The sequence below is a fragment of the Eleutherodactylus coqui genome, chromosome 7, assembly GCF_035609145.1.
Source record: "Eleutherodactylus coqui strain aEleCoq1 chromosome 7, aEleCoq1.hap1, whole genome shotgun sequence".
Classification (NCBI taxonomy): Eukaryota; Metazoa; Chordata; class Amphibia; order Anura; family Eleutherodactylidae; genus Eleutherodactylus; species Eleutherodactylus coqui.
This window is the reverse complement of record NC_089843.1, coordinates 79,968,342-79,987,285: the sequence shown is the minus strand read 5'-3', so window position 1 is coordinate 79,987,285 and position 18,944 is coordinate 79,968,342. Positions and strand designations below refer to the sequence as shown.

The window sequence follows — 18,944 nt, the reverse complement described above, 5'->3', positions numbered from 1 at the left end:
GTAGTCTTACTCACTAGTTGCTCATTCTTTCGCTTTCTTTTGGGGGCTCACTCCATCCTCATCACAAAAATAAGCGCTCTGGGAAACTCTCCTCCTCTTACATCTTCAGCACATCAAGGCTGTAGCTGCCCCAATGTGTCGCTTTGTTTTACTCTCTCAGATGGAACTCTGAACTCCACTACTCTACTTTTCCGCTCTCAAGCACTCACATTTATAGCCTCACACATATCATGTGACAGGAAAAAAATGATACATTTACAGACAGTCAGCTCACACTCATTTGCTGCAGCTGTGCAATACACATAACAGAATGAGAAGACAGTTTTGCACATAGCATCTACATAAGACATACATGTATAACATTATGGAGGGAGCGAGGAAAGCATGTACTGGGCCACTACACCGCACAGTGAATATCACTAAGAATGTGAATATCTCATTGACTATAGGAAGCCAACCGAAAAGGAAATTTTAACGGACCGTTACACATTAGACTCGTATTACTAAAGACCCTATAGCGGTGGTATGTATTGCCTCTTTGACAGATACTTCCCTGATATTTTAAGCAAAAAAGCTTAAACCCCTTGGTGTCTATAAATTCTTCCGACTTTACACTTGCCGGGAGATGAAGACCGGATACACATTGTTCTAGATGCAGTTCCTACATCTGCAGTCATTATACTACACATGTGGAATCAGACATCATATGCTCTCATTTATCTTCATTAAGCCAGCATATAATGCAATACAGGAAGAAATAAATCCGCCCCACTGTGCTGCTTACAACGATACATACTGGAAGCCATATTGAATTGATAAGACAAACATATAGGGATAAATTATGGGTTTGGGATCACTAGATCATCCAACAGTACATGCAAGAGCATCTCGGCTGCAAGTCTGCTAGTGATTTCTACATTTTTGGAGGCTGGGAGTATGGAACAAATGCTTTCTATGGAGATCTGTGGCTTTATTAATGATGTGTGGTGGGAATCATCCTATTGTGGTGATGAGTGCTACAGTATACGAGTATGTTATTAAGGCTGATGGGTCATTCCAGGACAAATCCTCCAAGGGGTAATACTCGACCATCTCCAATTTTTATAAATCTTTGCACATTTTTTTGTTACTAGAATGTCCATAAACATCTCAATTTTCAGACCCATCAGGTCATGAGGTCAAGAACATACAGGGGTGTCAATTTTTCAAAGGTCACTGGGATTCCTAATGTTTTTATAATTCATATATTGGAAACTATTGGGCGTGGAAGGTGCCATTCTATTAGTAATAATATACAGAATTATAACATATTTTTCCTAAGGCCTCAGTCACCCGAGCGCTTTTTCCGTGCACGAAAAGATCTCTTCCTAAAAAACCAATGGGTTCCTATAGAAGCGTTCACATGAATGATTTTTAGACATGCAATATATTCACACCTGTCAAAGATGGGACATGCAAATGCAATTCACATGTAAAGTCTGTGGAGCGTGCAAACATAGAACCTGACCTATCTTTGGAGCATGCTTTCTATAGACTCCTATGGGAGCTGGATTACACGCACCACGCACCTCCGATCGTGTGAAGGGGCTACTTCAAATAGCTGGAATTCACCCGTTAATGCGATATATTCTGCATGTGAGGGGCGATCATTTTGCAAGCCTATTCATGCACTGAAAAAACCGCTCATGTGACCGAGGCCTAACACTGTAACTCCAATATAAGTTAAAGTCAAATTAGAACAAAAATGTCAAAAAGGACCTTTTGTGTGCATAGATTTGTCTTTTTTTGCTAATGAAGGCGCAAGACTCCTCTTTCCAAAAGGATTCCCTTACATAAGGCAACCTATTCAAGTGACAGATCCAATTCGGTGACCGCCAAAAAAAGGCTTCTTAAGGGTGGATTCAGACGACCGTATATCGGCTCGGTTTTCACGCTGAGCCGATATACGGTGTCCTTGTCTGCAGGGGGGAGGATGGAAGAGCCAGTAGCAGGAACTGAGCTCCCGCCCCCTCTCCGCTCCTTGCCACCATTTGCAATAGGAGGGGGCGAGATGGGGGTGGAGCTAAGTCCCGACGCTTAGCTCCGCTCCCGCCCCGCCCTCCTATTGCAAATAGTGGCAAGGGGCGGGAGCTCAGTTCCTGCTCCTGGCTCTTCCATCCTCCCCCCCCCCCCCCCCCGCCTGCAGACAAGGACACCGTATATCGGCTCGGCGTGAAAACCGAGCCGATATACGGTCGTCTGAATCCGCCCTAAGGCCGTTAAGATGGCAGCTTTCAAGATGGGGAAGAAATAGGGTAACAACTAGAGTTGAGCGAACGTACTCTGTCAAGCTTGATGCTCGTTCGAGTATTAGCGTACGCGATGGTGCTTGTTACTTGAAGGAGCATCAAGCCGCGTTCGACCCTGCCCCAGTTTTTGGCTCCTCCCCGCTGTGACATGTCAGTTTTGGCCACTCCCCGCCGCGACGCAGCGCGCGCCAATGGCAAATTTTTTGGCTGGTTAGAGAGAGAGAGAGAGAGAGAGTGCCCTCATATTCCACCATCACCATTCACTAATAATAAATTTAACCCCTTAAGGACTAGGCTGTTTTGTATCTTAAGCACCTTTAGGGACTTTACCCATATGGGGGTTTAACTGCCCTACTTTTTTTCCTTCAGCTACTAAAATTATCTTTGCTGTGTTTTTTTTTTCTGTGTCATATAGGGCTATTATTGTAATATCTTTTTCACTTTTCTTCCCGTTTTTTAGTTTTATTGGGGGTAGAACATTTATAGTTATTTTTTTTTAATACTTTATTTTGGCGTAAATATACTATGGGAATGGATTTCTAATTAAGGTTTGGACATTTTGGTATATAATATGTATGGTTTTGTACTACAGGGAGCATGCAGTGACTATTTTGCTTGGCTTCGATTTGGGGTATTTTATGTATATATATATTTTTTTATTTTATTCTGTAATTTTGTTTTACTTATTTATGTAATTATTTTTTTTACTATCTATGTCCCCTGTGACATCATATAAGAATTCTGCCATAGATTTTTTTTTTTAAGCATTAATTATGCAGCATAAATGACACACTACATTTTTTTTCTGCGGGACGGTACGGTTACAAAAATACCAAAAGTCTTATATTTTTTTTTTAGGTTTTTCCACTTTTCCACAATAAAAGGCCTTTTTTTAAAAATTAGTATTTTTTTCTAAACTCAATGCATTCAAAGTGCTATAACTTTTTTATTTTTTTCATGGACGGAGCTGTCTGTATTTTTTGCGAGACAAGCTGTAGTTTTTATTGGTACCATTTTGGGGTGTACACGTTTTTTTTATCACTTTTATTGCGTTTTTGGGAGGCAAAATGCTAAAAATTATCATTTTGCCTCCGTTTTTTAGCTTTTTTTTTAAACGCTTTTTGCCATGCAGAATAATAAGCATGTTCAATGTATTGTATGCATCGTTACGGACGCATCGATACCAAATATGTGGGATTTTTAATTTTTAAAAAAAAAATTTTTATGCTAATCTGAGAAAAAGCATTTAAAAAAAGGGTTTAACATTTTTTTTACATTTTTTATTTTTTGTACTCTATATTTCTCTTTTTTTACACAGTCTGTGTCCCTCTGAGAGACTTTTACTGCAGCACTGCAGATCGCTACGATAAGGCATGGCAGGACTTCTCTCCTGCCATGCCTTATCGCTTACTATAGCGATCACAGGCTATGGCAATACAGGACGCCATAGCAACCAGCCGAGCTCCCACAATGTTATCGCGAGAGCCGGCTGGAGTCACAAAGGGAGCGTGCTCCCTCTGTGAACCCTTTCCCTGCCGCGATCTACTTAGATTTATTGTGCTTAGTCCTAAATGGGTTAAAGAAAAAAACATCCCACAATCCAACTCCCCATCATCTACCTGGTAACACGTCACAAGCTCCTTCCCCTCCATGTAAGTTACCATTTCTTATATGTTAATAAACTGCCTCTTCTGTTTTAGATGTTCCCTTTTCCTTTGAGGCTGATGGAAGTAATAAGGTGGCTTTGATGACTTCCGGAAAAGTTGCATATTGTGTATCCTGGGCAGTGGGGGAGAATGGGGTGCCACTGGTTCCCCCTCTTTCTCAGCAAAATGCTCAGAGGTAAGTCTATGCCCCTGGTAGATCAATATGTATTATGTAACCATACAGTATCATAGCATTATGACACATTTATGATAATGTCACTGCAAACTGGACCTGCTCAAGTTTATTGTATGTACAATAGAAGAACTTGGGAACACTAGTTCTCAATGCTAAATCTGTAAGTGAGCCCCCCCCCCCCCCCCACGCTTTTATACTACTAGTGTTGTCTTATGTGGCACAGGGGCGTCTGGGTAAGACTGCTGTCCCTAGGCACCATATAGTTACACCCCTTACTATAATCAGATACAGATTCAAAAGCATCTATTTCTTTATCTGGAATATTTAAAATAAGAGCATTGCTTTATTCCTCTTGGTCTGAAGTCATATGTGTACTTCTTCACTAAGCCGAACATGGTTCCCAAAACCATTATTATAATGTTAATGTATTTCAATGACAGGGCCTTAAAAAACATTGATGCCGTGTCTTCTATTGGAGCTTCTGGTCTGATGGATATGAAGAAATTAGCCAAGTGGGCAGCAGAATCCAAGCTTGATCCCAATGATCCTAACAATGCAGCTCTTATGCAGCTCATAATGGTGAGATATTTGATATCATTTTGGCATTTCTTCTGGAAACCTACAGTATCAATACAATGTACAAGTAATTAGTGATTATTGATTTTTTTTTCTTAGTTTATTCTCACATATTCCACATTTTTATTGCATTTTTCTCAGGAGTTGTGCCATTAATTTACTGTGTTAAATGTTGCAAAATGTAGCAAGTTTTTTATTGGATCAATCTAACATAAATGACTGTGTAGATAATGCTGTTGCACACTGGTTATGGTGCCCTTGGAGTTTTTTTGATTATCTCTCTGAAAAACCACCTAATGTGTCCAGTGCTTGTGAGAAGTAATGATTAACGATTATTGGAGTATTCAGGTTTGGAGGCCCCAAGCCAATTTTCAAAATATAATCAGATATCGGGACAGCCAGTTCCTACTCCCATTAAAGGGAGTAAACATCGGGTGCAGTAATTTGGCCTCCAGTATGTTGGTGATGGTAGTTCCCTTTTAAAGAATATGGCTCAGTGCTTGGCACTGTTGTCTTGCAGTGCTGGGGTCCTAGGTTCAAATCCCATCAAGGACAACATCTGCATGAACTTTGAAAACCTCCGTCCAGACTTGAACCTAGAACTCCAGAGCTGCAGTGCAACAGCTCTAGCAACTGAGCCACCACACTTCTGCTTTCACCTCCAGAAAAAGAGAACCAGAACAATCAGCACAAAGAGAACATAAAACCACCAACTAGATGTTGCCCTCGGATAGATTGGAACTCGAGCACTGCAATCCATGCTAGTAATGGAGCGTCCACACTTGTTCTTTCACCTGTAGAGGGTGAGGAGAACAAGAACAACAAACCTAAGAGGACATAAAACCTGCATCCAGATGTTGTCCTTTGTCAGATTTCAACCTTGGACTCCAGTGCTGCAAGGCAACCGCACTAGTAATTGAGCCACCACACTAGTTCTTCCTTCTTCTCTTTCCCCTCTCCCTTCTTCAGAGGAAGAGAAGACGGAGAAGAAAAACAAGAATAAACAAACAGAGCATACAAACTCCATGCAGATGTTTTTCATAGACAGATGTGAACCTAGAATCCCAGTGCTACAAGGCAACAGTGCTAGTCCCTGAGCCCCACTAAGCTTCTTCTTTATTCCTTCTCCTGGTACTTCCTTCTCTAGAGTAATAGGAAAAGGACAAGAAGATTTTCTTCTTGTCCTTCTCCTGCTTCTCTTTCGCCTCCTTCTCCATTTCCCTCTCTTCGTTCTCCCTCCTTCTCTTTCTCCTTCTACTCCATCTCTTCTCCTTCTCTGGAGGAGGAGGAAGGAAGAGAAAAACAAGAAAGATCACCGATCCAATTTTGCAAAAACCGTACGATTTTTATCGCCCATCCAGTCACAATGAACAATAGGGTCACTTCTACTGCTGATTCTTATTGACTGATCTGTACAGTAGCAGGAATCACTCACATGCCCTTATATAAGAGGATCCTGATGTTGGGACTGAGCTACTGTGTATGAAAGTCTACCAGCAATGAACACAGTAGGTGGACTTTCTGAAAGGGCATAAAAGGGACACCAAGGGGTTCCATAAGAAGTACCTAACAGCAGTGCATAGACTCCGGAGCATAGTTTAACAATTCTAATTTTAAAAAATTATGTCTGGTGTGATCTGAATAATCCCTTAAATTTCTACTTAATGTTTAACAATGGGTTACAATCCCACAATACTCGTATTATGACTTTGCATGTGTTACTTAAAGGGGTGGTCTCGCGAAACAAAGTGGGGTTATACACTTCCGTATGGCCATATTAATGCACTTTGTAATATACATCGTGCATTAAATATGAGCCATACAGAAGTTATTCACTTACCTGCTCCGTTGCTAGCGTCCTCGTCTCCATGGTTCCGTCTAAATTCGCCGGCAGCTTGCTTTTTTAGACGCGCTTGCGCAGTCCGGTCTTCTCCATTCAGCACGAGCCGCTTCAGTGTGCTCCCCGCTACAGCTCTTCTGCGCATGCACAGACGAGCTGTCACTGCTCGGGAGCGCGCTGGAGCGGCTATTCTGTACCTTCCTCTGTTAGAGGAAGGTGCAGAGCTGCCGAGCTGTCCGGAGAAGCCGCCCAGCTGTCCCGCCGTCCAGCTGTCCTGGTAAGTGATGGGCCGGGGGGGCTGCCGCTGCGCCGGGCTGCGCCGGGCTGCGCCGGGGGGGGGGGCTGCCGCTGCGATGGGGGGGCTGTCGCTAGGCCGGGGGGGCTGCCGCTGCAATGGGGGGGGGGCTGTCGCTAGGCCGGGGGGGCTGCCGCTGTGATGGGGGGGGCTGCCGCTGCGCCGGGGGAACTAGCACTGGGCCGGGGGGGGGGGGGGGCTGTCGCTGGGCCGCGGGGGCTGTGATGGGGGGGGGGGGCCGCTGCGCCGGTTACCTTATGCCTGGCGGTGGGTGACAGGTCGGCGGTGTTCACTCCAGGGGTCCGGTCGGCGGCTGCGGGGCGTCTGGTTGCCATGGAGACACAGCTGGTAGCGTCTCGGGAGCGCGCACGTCGGGCTACAGCAAGCGATGCGAAAAGAGCTGGCGGCCATCTTGGGAAAAAGTTTTATAAGTTGCTGAAACGCTGGAACGGTAAGTAGAAACCAGCTAGGAAAGTAATTTACAGGGGTAATTAGTAATGTATGTTTAATTAGGGGGACTGGGAAAAAAAAAAATTCACTGCTTCCTCGAGACATCTCCTTTAACCCCAAGCAGGTCAAATTCATAGTAGAGGGACTATCAAGTAGTAATGAGGATGTTGTAGATCTGTTTCATCAATTTTCTCTCCACCTTCTTATAAACTTTAGATTGCAAACAGTGGAGATACTTACGTCCCCGAGTTCTTCAGACTTGAGCAGCTGCAGAAGGAGTTTGACTTTGTGTCAGATGAAAACCTCAGCAGATCAAAACGCTTCCGTCTTCTACAGCTCCGAAACCAGGAAGTGGCAGAATTCCGCAACTACAAGATGGTTCCCATAAAGGAGCGAGAAATTCAAGACAAGATTTTTGTGGTAAATATATTAATTTATATATTAAAGGGAAGAACAATAGAAGAAAAAATTAATCTGAAGACCTTTCTCTTTCAGTTATATCTGCCAGTAGTGTACATGGATGCCTCTGCCCTGTGCCAGTCACTGCATTGGCTGCCCGTCAAATACAGAATTCAATTTAAACTCCCTACCCGCATCCATAAAGCTCTCACTAGCACTGCGGCGTCCTACATTGCTTCCCTTATTTCAATCCACCACCCAGCCTGCGCCCTCCGCTCCGCCCTACATTGCTTCCCTCCTCTCAAATCAGCACCCCCTGCAGTCATACCAATTCAGCCACTATACGGCCTGACCATTGTCTATGTGTATAGCATCCCACACTCTCCACCTCGCCATACCGTGCACATCTCCAGCCCTTTTACCTTCTGTATCACCCCATTACTTGTAGTATGTAAGCTCGTTGGAGCAGGACCCTCACCCCTATTGTTTCCCTCAATTGATTACTTTATGTAACCGTGGTTTTGTTTGTTTCCCCCTGTTTTGTAAGCGCTGCGAAATATGTTGGTGATATATAAATAAAGATTATTATTATCAGAACAGATGAACTGTAAACCCACCAGATTAAATGATTCTGAAGGCACGTCTAGCCTCTACAGAACTGGTGCATGCCCACTAGAATTGAATTATAAATTCTGTTATTGCATTCACTGGCTATATGACCTATAGCACTCTTTCACTATTCCATATCTCAACAATCAGAGATCATATCCCTTATATATGTCACCAGAGTTCATATCATCTATTAGAAAATACAGTTGCAAAAAAGTAAGTGAACCCTTTTACCTGGATTTCTGCATTGATTACTAATAAAATGTGGTCTGATTATTATCTATGCCAAAATTACAAACAATATAACTAATACCACACAAACATTTAACATTTGTACCGTTTGTGTCTTTTATTGAGCACTCCTAAAATTATGTGAAATAGAACCTACAGTATAGTAATAGAATCTATAGTAATGGCTAACTCACAACATTTTTTTAATTCATGCTGGGGGGGGGGGGGGGACAATTCTAATTTTTGCTAAGGGGTCCCATGATTTCAATGGACATTCTTACTAGCCACTCTTTCTTGAGAAGAACAGAATTGTCAGTAACCAGGCTTTGTGTGCCTTTACTTAATGGGCAAAGCACCTGTGAAATCCGCATTCCAGTCTCATTAACTGAGAGACCCTTTGCCATTTTGCTGTAGGAGAAGTCATTAACATTAACAGTACAACTGTTTGTGTGTTTTAAACTGCCTGCACATAGGCATATTTGCATTGCAGAATCTAGAGCGGGCTTCTGCCCCCGGATTCCGCAGCAAATACCGCCCATAGCATGCAATGGAAAAGCACTTTTTCCTGCACACGAGCGGAAATCAATTGGGATTTTCCGCTCACAGAGGGAAAATCACAGCATGCTCTATTTTTGAGCAGATTCCGCTTGGACGGCTTCCATTGAAGTCAATGGAAGCCGTCCAACCTACGGCCCTTGCGCAATTAACATTGTGGACAGGTTGTGGTTTCCATGTCATCGCCTAGCAATGGCGCGGGAAGATCTGTACAGCGCATGTCCAACGGCAAGCTGTCCAGAACATTCACAGTACAGAAGAAAAAAAGAAAATGACAGGTATGTGGGTTTACCGGCCCGGCACATGGTGGGATCCCGCATCCAGAATCCGACCCATTCATGTGCAGCCGGCCTTAGTCTAGATTGTCTATAATTATGACTTGGATAACAATCAGACCACATTTTATTAGTGCAGAAATTCTGCTAATTCCAAAGGGTTCACTTATTTTCCTTGCAACAGTATGAATTCTGATAATAGAGCGTGACGATACTAAGCAGTGGCAGGATATTTTTATATAAGTCCTTTTATACTGAGGCATCTGCTTTTGTGATCTATTAGCAGCTTGACCTCAGCGTCGAACCCATGCGCCCTCTTGTGGTGGGACTCTATTGTTGTCAGAACTTGGGCTCCTCCAATGATCCTTTAGTGGGCAAGTCCAGCCCTGAAGTATAAAAATATGAACAGCATTTTAGGATCTGGAATTTTTTTTTCTTCGTTTCAAATAAATTTTATTAATTCCGTCAGAATGTAGCAGCATATTTACCAAAAATATACCCCACGCAGGGGGACTTCAGAATGAAAAAAATTTGTAAAACATAACAGAAGGTGCTGATACATCAGGGTAATGGCATCCACATCTAATATGTCACATGTTTCTTTTGCTTAGTTCTGCTACTCTCCATTTCTTCCATAGGGCGTCCATAGACGTCCCCTCCTCCCCCAGACCGCCCCCCTCCACATCTCACCGCTCAAGGGCCTCTGTGAGACCCGGAGCTCCCAAATGGATTTTTTCCTTGTTGGTTTATGCAATCAGCAGTTCTCATTTGTCTCTTTTCTGGAATATTCTAGGACTATGAGAAGAAATTGCGGGACCAGGATATAATCACTGCAGAAACCCATTTAGATACGCATAGGATTATGGTTGCCAAATATCTCCACAAGGTAAGTACTACCAACAATACATGGAACTGTGCACCGCAATAACCTCATGATGAGTTGTTCCACACAGCTCTGCTACATCTCACGGAATTTTGTGACCTTAATAAGAAAACAAACACTGATCAACCTTGTATGGTGACCATGAGGGACACCAAATTGCCATATATAACACGAAGCAATAGACGCCATGAGTGATAACTAGTGATGAGTGAACTTTTTAAAAGTTTTGCAAAAAATTCAGTTCAATCCAAATTAGTTTGAACTGAACCGTATGTTCACCAAAACCCCTAAAACTGATGTGTAACACTGTCTAGAGCCATAAAAGCCCTGTAGAACACTTGTGCCGCACCAACGTTATAACAGAGTTCGACCCGAAATGGGGTTCTACTGATTCGGTTCACTCAACACTAGTGATAAGCATTTAACCACTTCAGGACCGCCCACAGGACGTCCAGACTTGTGCCATTTTGCAGAAGTGACAAATTTTTGTCCATTGTTCTGTAGCTGATTGCGTCCCCCAGAACAATTTTTAACCCCTTCCTGCCTGCTTCACCTAAATGATAGTGCTAATGGTGCACTCCTCACTATTTTACGTGCACTTCTCGATCCTAAGCACAGTACCACAGGCTGATTTGGGAAGTTGTGAGAAACCAATCCTATACCATGACTGGGAAGGAAAATATAATTTAATTGTCTGCAAAACTTTTGGAAAGAGCGCTCAAAAAAAACTATAAAGGCGGCTGTATTTTTGTAGCACTATGTTGGCTTCGTAAGGTAACATAGTGTATACCTATTTGTCATCACTGCACCGAGAGAATTAGGGAATTCATTTTGGGGGGAAATATTATGAATTGATCCAACTACTTTAGAAAAACAGATATTTTTGGTATAACTTACCGTAAAATCTCTTTCTCGTCGCGTTCATTGGGGGCCACAGCCTAGACCATGGGATATAGCCACTGCCCTAGGAGGCGACACTAAGCAAAAAAGTGTTAGCTCCTCCCCATCTGGCTATATCCCCCCTGCAGGCACTCAGCTAATTAGTCTGTCTGCAAGCAGTAGGAAGCCAGTGGGAGTAAAATTATACATATTATGTTTTATACATACCAAAACGAACTCTTTGGCACAATTTTCTGCCGAACCATGACCGAAGAACAGAAAGTTCCAGCAACCGCCTAAATAAATAAGGGGTGGGTGCTGTGGCCCCCAATGAACGCGACGAGAAAGAGATTTTACGGTAAGTTATACCAAAAATATCTGTTTCTCGTCCGTATCATTGGGGGCCACAGCCTAGACCATGGGACGTCCACAAGCAGTCCCGAAAACAATATATTGGGTGGGCATTCAAAGTTCGGCTGTGCGGTCAACGACCGCCGTCTGCAAGCTCTTCAGGCCAAGAGCGGCGTCAGATGATGCAGCTGTGTGGACCTTATAAAATTTTGAGAACATATGTAAGGAAGTCCAGGTGGCTGCCTTACCCTCCTGAAGGGCTGAGGCTCCGTGACGGACTGCCCGGTAGGCCCCTACCGCCCGTGTGGAGCGGGCCGTAACCCGACATGGCGGCAAGCGCCCTGAGGTGCGATACGTCTCTGTTATCAAGGACCTTATCCATTTGGATAGGGTGACTTTTGAGGCTGCCAAGCCCCTTCGGGTCCCCTTCGGAATAACGAAGAGGGTGTCGGTCCTTACGAAACGTCTTTGTTCTTTTCACATAGATCCTCAGCGCCCTTACCACGACCAAGGTGGTGCAGCATTTTTTAATTTTTTATTTTTTTTTTTCTTTTTGCGTACTGGATCTGGACAAAAAGAAGGCAATACAATTTTCTTCATTAGTCTGAAAACTGAGATACCACCTTTGGTAGTAACTCGGGTGATGGCCTCAGCACCACTTTATCCTGGTGGACGGTCCTATATGGCGCCTGTATAGACAAAGCCGCCAGCTCCGAGACCCTACGGATTGACGTAATGGCGACGAGGAATACCACCTTCCAGGTCAGTAGTCGCATAGAAATCTCCTTCAGCGGCTCAAACGGCTGGCCCGTCATAGTGTCCAACACGAGATTAAGGTCCCAAGTTTGGACCGGGGGTTTAAACGGGGGTGTCGTATGGGCGACTCCTTGCAGGAATGTACGTACTGCCATCCTCTTTGCGATTGGCTTTTGGAACAGTACCGTTAATGCCGACACCTGTCCCCTTAACGAGCCTACCCTCAATCCTACCTCGAGGCCTGATTGTAGGAATGCACGAATTCTGGCCACCGACAATTGTATCGGTTGTACCCGCCCCTCCTCACACAGGTGAAGAAGCGCTTCTCAGACTCTACAATAAATTGCAGATGAGGCTGGTTTTCCGGCCCGTATCATAGTCTGGCTAACCTTCTCCGAATAGTCCTTCCTCCTCCACACCTCGGTCTCAACGGCCAAGCCGTCAAATGTAGAGACTTGGAATTTGGGTGTAGAAACAAAGGCCCCTGAGATAGCAGGTCTCTTTGCTCTGGAGGATGCCACGGTGTGTCGAACCGCATTTCTATGATGGTCGCGTACCAGCTTCTTCTTGGCCAGTCTGGTGCTGTTAATATTGCTGATCATCCTTCCTGCTTGTTTTTCCCTAGGATCCTCGGTATGAGAGGAATGGGTGGAAATAAGTATGAGCTTGTACTCCTCCCACGAAATGGTCAGCGCCTCTGCTGCCACTGCTTGTGGATCCCGCGCTCGGGACATAAACGAGCGTCGCTAGTAATTTAGTCGGGACGCCCTGAGGTCCACGTCTGGCGAGCCCCACTTCCGGCATATCGTCCGAATACTTCTGGGTGCAGCCCCCATTCGCCGGGATCCACTGTTTCTCGTCTTAGGTAATCCGCCACCCAGTTATCTCTATTCCGGGCAATGTAGACTGCGGACATCGAGCTCAGATGCTTTTCCGCCCACGTTAGTATGCCTGTTACCTCGCTCATTACCGACACGCTCCATGTTCCTCCTTGTCGGTTGACATAGGCCACCGCTGTGGTGTTGTCCGTTTGAACGCGTACCTTTTTTCTCTTGAGATTGGGCCCGAAGTGTCGGGGAGTCAGGTAGATGGCCCGCAACTCTAGGATGTTCATATGTAGCCTTGTCTCTTTTTGAGACCACACTCCTTGAACAGACTGGTCCCCTAGTGTTCCGCCCCAACCTGAAAGGCTGGCGTCCGTTGTCACTACTGTCCAGCGACTTGGGCTCAAAGGCCATCCCGCCTGAAGCCTCCCAGGCTCCCGGCACCACTTCAGTGACTTTTGGACTTGAGGGGTTATCTGGATTCGCTGTTCCAGGGTCATCGGGAACCCCTTCCAGCGTGCCGATATCAAGTGTTGTAGTTTCCTTGACTGGAACTGGGTGAACGGAACCGCCTCAAATGCTGCCCCATCTGGCCCAGGGTAGCCATTCTGAGGGTTAACGGTTTCCCCTGTATTAGGGACCGGACCCCCTGCCGGAGCTTGTCTACCTTTGCTTGAGGTAGTCGGACCCGGTGCTGGCTGGTATCGAATATCATGCCCAATACTCCAAGTGTTGCGTCGGTATTCGGCATGATTTTTCGCGGTTCACTATCCAGCCGAATTCTTCTAGAATCTTCATCGTGCCGTGTAAGCTTTTGATGTTGCCGTCCCCGACGGTGCCTTTATTAGTATATCGTCCAGGTATGGAATGGCTGATATACCTTCCGCCTGGAGCGGCGCCATCACTGTTGCTAGTACCTTCGTAAAGACCCTTTGAGAGGTAGACAGGCCGAATGGCAGCGCCGTAAACTGAAAATGCCTTCCCTGTGTTTCAAAACGAAGGAATTTTTGATGTGTTTCCCGAATCGGGATATGGAGATAAGCGTCCTTGATATCTATTGAGGACAGCAATTCGCCCGGTTGCATGGAGGTTATCACGGACTTGATTGGCTCCATCCGGAAATGTTTTGTTCTGATGAATTGGTTCAACCTCCTAACATCCAGCACCGGCCTCACTCTGCCGTCCTTTTTGGGTACAAGAAAAAAGATTCGAATAGAACCCTTGCCTCTCTTGTGCCCCCGGTACTGGTTTCACAACCCCCTGTGCCAGAAGGTTCCGCACTGCCTGCTGTCGGTTGGCTACTCCTTCCGGGGTGGTAGGCACTCCAGACCTGCAGAATGAATCCCGTGGGAGAGTCGTGAACTCGATTGCGTAACCGGGTGTCACAATTTCCTGCACCCACTTGTTGCTCACGCGCCTCCCCTATGTCTCCCGAAATTGGGAGAGCCTGCCCCTCCCCCGTGGTGACACTGGGTGGGGGCAGCATCTCATGCCGCGCTCTCTGATCCCGCTGTTTTAGATGTTCCGGGTCGGGATCGCCAAGTTTGCCTTGTTTTTGAAAGAGGGGCCCCTCTTTGCGTCCGTCGGGGCTCTTGTAGACTGGGACCACTGCCCCGACCCTGGGCGGGATGAAAAAACGCCGAAAGGATCTACAACAAACGGTTTCCTTTTTAGTGGAACCTTCTCCTTTCTTGCCGGCATTTGTGGTAACGACGTGCTCTTGCCGCCTGTAGCGTCCTTTATCATGTCATCCAGTTTAGGTCCAAACAGCCTGTTTCCTTCGAATGGCAATTTGGTTAGGGCCATCTTGGATGCTGTATCTGCTGACCAGCTTTTTCAGCCAGAGAGTTCTCCTTGCCGCAACCGATGCAGCGGATGCCCGGGCGACGAACTTGGCTGCATCTAGTTCTGCTGCGCATACAGATTTGTTTGCCTGTATGACGTTGTCTGTCAGTTTGAGCAACTCATTTGGTGGAGCGCCTGCTACAGTGTCTCTCCGTAGCTGCTTGGCCCAGGCTATGGATGCCTTGCTGACCATGCGGCCGCAAACATTGTCTGTAAGGCAGTGCCTGTGGCTTAAAACCATGGTTTTTGCCCACTCATCCAGCTTCCTGTCTTGAGGATTAGCCAGCATTGCTACCTCGGCTGTTGGCAGCGCTGAACTTCTAGACAGTCGCGACACTGGCGGGTCAACTACCGGAGGTACCGCCCAACCCTTTTTCAGGCCCCCTGGGAATGGATATGTACTTCCCTGAGTCTTCCCGGGTTGCCTAAATTTCTTATCCGGGTTCTGCCATTCCTTGTTTAAGGACCTCCGAAAAATCCGGATGGTCTGGGAAGACCTGTCGCTGTCTAAATGACACTGCGGAAGGAGGCGTCTCCACTGTTTCCTCCATTACTTGGAGGCTTTCTCTTATGGATATTACCAGACCGTACATTAGGCTGGCTAGGCGCGACACCTGTTCCTCGTCTAGTTCCAAAACTGACGAGCCTGCAGAGTGGTCGTAGTCTTCAGACCCACTGCCCTTGCCTGCCGCTTGCGCCGTATCCCGGGGCGCCCATGAGCAAGATGCTCGAGGGGCCTCATGGCGAGCCCGGGCTGGTCTCGCAGAATACCGGGACCGTGAAGAATGCCTTAATCTATGATTAGTATGCACGGACTCCCTGGACCCATGAGAGCCATGATAGTCCCTGGATTGTCTGGACTTTGAGTGTCCAGACGAACTCCCGGTGTGGCGCGATCTATGGGGAGTGTCCTCGCTGCTACGGGACCTCCTCCTCTTGTGGGCCCTCCCTCGTGGATATTCCGAGGAGGACGCGTCTGAGCTGGATTCTGATCAGCGTAAAATCGCCGCAGAGAATGTGGCCCAGCCAGAAACGGCAGCGGCCAGGGACCTCGCCCGTTGGGGTTCGGGCCCTGGCTCCACAGGGGCGGTGGGGGGCACCGGGGTCCCTGGAGCTGCACGCACCGCGGCACATCTAGCGCAGCGGGGGTCGACTTGACCGCAAGCGAACTTAACGCTGCAGGTAGTGCAAGCGTAACGCTTCACCCTCCCCTCGGCCGGGCTGGAACCCTCTGATCTAGGGTCAGACATGGCAACAGAAAAAAATTCCCAGGTAGCGGGTAAGCTAAGTACCGTTACAGGAATGCCTGCAGGGGGGACGGGGAGGGCAAGGGGAGAACACCGCAAAGTGCTGCCTTGGGCAGGGCTTACCCGGTCTAGCAGCTGTTTCTGCGGTTCCCCCGGTCCAGCTGGAGCCTCTGGTCCTGACGCTTGGATGCTGTCGGAAGTCGACGCTGGTGTACCATACGATCTCGCGGCGTTGGTGACCCGGCAGGTGCTGTGGCAGGGACTGCTGCGGAGTTGTTACTGCTGCTGGTGCCCGAGACAGGAGGTGCTGCTGCTGTCCGGGTGCTTTCTCCGTTGCAGAAGGAAACTGCAGAGGAAAAACTGCAGGGCTGCAGGGCTGCAGGGCTGCACGGCTGGAAAGGCTGCTGTGTGCTTCAGAGAGCTGCAGGTGCTGGGCTCAGAGGTGTAGCAACTGAAGTGTCCCAGGAGCGCGGCCATTTCTCTGTCCGGCGGACTTTTTAACTCACCCCGGTTGGAGGGGGCGTGGCCTGGCCCGGAAGCGTCCCCGCGCCCCGGAAGTGACGCTTTCCGGCCGTGACGACGGCGCTCCGCCCCCCGGAGCGCCGTGCCCGGAAGTGGTCTGCCGGCCGGCGCCCCGGCGTCCTGCAACACGCAAGCTTCTATCCCTGGGCGGGAGAGCTGCCGCTGCCGCCGCCTTTGCCGCTGCCATCGTCGCTGCCATCGCCGTTGCCACCGCCGGCGTCCTGATGCTCCTGAAGGTATGCGCTGTCTGCGCCGGAATACTTGCCGCGCCGTCCATAGTCCCAAGGGGGGTGTCTTCCTGGGAGCCACAGCCTGCCTTGCGTCGACCACTCCAGCAGTGCTGCCCCCTACGCGTCACCGTTAGACAGTGCGCTACTCCAGGGAGGGGGAGCCCTATGGCTGGCGGGTAACCGAGTCAGATGCGCATTGCATGGTCGGGCCCCTTTTTCTTCTCTGGGTGAGACGCCGCAGTAGTGGTGGAGACACCCCCTGCCTGCGTCTCCCCCGGGAGGCCAGTAGAGCCAGGGAAAAGCCCCGACTCCCCGGATTCCCGCGAATAGCTCTTTCCACGTCTGCCTCCTAGCAGACACTAAGCTAAAGACTAATTAGCTGAGTGCCTGCAGGGGGGATATAGCCAGATGGGGAGGAGCTAACACTTTTTTGCTTAGTGTCGCCTCCTAGGGCAGTGGCTATATCCCATGGTCTAGGCTGTGGCCCCCAATGATACGGACGAGAAAATAATATAAATAATCAGAAAAAAGTATTTTTTTCCCCCATTTCTTTGCCCATTTATTACTATGTCAGGCCTATAGAGTGAAAAGCTATTCACCCCAATTTTGAAGAGTTGGAACGTGCTATGTGTCCCACAAAAAAAGGTTTTTTTAAAATTAAATATATATTTTTTTATTCTATTTTGGCCGACTAAGAAGTGAAATAAAAAAAAATTCCCTGTACAATTGTAATATGTGAAATTTTCCTCTGGTCATCAAGACACAAAAAACATCTGGTTCTGAAAGAGTTAATGTATACTAATGTTTCCAGCTTAAGTAATGTCCTTAATGTTATTTCTCTGCCTTGTCAGGTTAGGGAATCTGTGATAAATCGGTTCCTGATAGCGAAACATCATTTTATTCTTTCTGACTTGGTTGTAGAAGAGGATATGCCAAGTCTTGGGTAAGCTGTGTCCATATGTCTCATAATTTCCTGCAAGTGGTTCTCGAACATTGTTGGGTGTTTTGGATGTCGCTCATTCCCATTGTGAGTGTATGCACAAAATACAGTGACAGTGCAGTGACTGGCACAGGGCAGAGGCATCAGTGTAGCGGCTGGACAACAGGATGAGCCTGGCTGCTGCATTCAGGTTGGATTGCAGAGGGGAGAGTTTAGTGAGGGGGAAACTGATCAGTAGTGAGTTGCAGTAATCAAGCCGAGAGTGAATATTGGCGACAATAAGGGTTTTTGCTGTTTCCACAGTGAGGAAAGAATGGATTCAGGGGATGTTTTTGAGGTGCAGGAGACATGAGCGAGCAAGAGACTGAATATGGGGGGTGAAGGAAAGATTAGAAGAAAATATGACCCCAAGACTGCAGGCATGCTGCTGAGGACTTATGGTGGTACTGCAGACTGAGATGGAGATATTAGATCTAGGTTGGTTGGAAGATGACGGAAACACAAGAAGTTCAGTTTTCGAGAGATTCAGTTTTAGCAAGAGACCTGACATAGTGTTGGAAACAGTGGACAAACAATCACTGGCTTTTTGTAGAAGCAGGGATGTAATGTCATGGGAAGACGTATATAATTGGGTATTATCAGCGTAAAGATGTTATTGAAATTCAAATCTACTTATAGTTTGCCAAACAGGGGCCATGTTGATAGAATAGAGTAGAGTACCCAGGACCAAACCCTGAGGAACCCCAACAGCAAGGAGAAGAGGTAGAACTGGCAAAGGATACACTGAACGAGTGGTAGGAGGTAGGAGGAAAACCATGAAAGCACAGTATCCTTAAAGGGGTTGTCCCACGAAAGCAAGTGGGGTTCAGCACTTCTGTATGGCCATATTAATGCACTTTGTAATATACATCGTGCATTAAATATTGGCCATACAGAAGTTATACACTTACCCCCTCCTGGTGCTGGCGTCTCCGTCTCCATGGCGACGAGCAAACTGCTTCTCTGGTCGCTGGAACAGTCGCGCTTGCGCAGAGATGAATCCCCTTCTGCGAGGTCCTTGCTCACGAGCTGCGTCCTGGCTCCTCCCCCTTCTCAGCGTCATCGCTT

At 47.0% G+C, this 18,944-nt stretch overlaps 1 protein-coding gene across 1 annotated transcript in view; it reads left to right on the top strand.

Moving 5' to 3' along the window:
- The window catches only part of CC2D2A (coiled-coil and C2 domain containing 2A), a 124,982-nt gene that overhangs the window by 54,831 nt on the left and 51,207 nt on the right, over positions 1-18,944 (top strand). Inside the window, exons 18-22 of the mRNA XM_066573263.1 lie at positions 3,989-4,130; positions 4,571-4,709; positions 7,508-7,711; positions 10,154-10,246; positions 17,749-17,840. Of these exons, the coding sequence (XP_066429360.1) occupies positions 3,989-4,130; positions 4,571-4,709; positions 7,508-7,711; positions 10,154-10,246; positions 17,749-17,840 (670 nt within the window). The remainder of the gene's footprint in view (positions 1-3,988; positions 4,131-4,570; positions 4,710-7,507; positions 7,712-10,153; positions 10,247-17,748; positions 17,841-18,944) is intronic.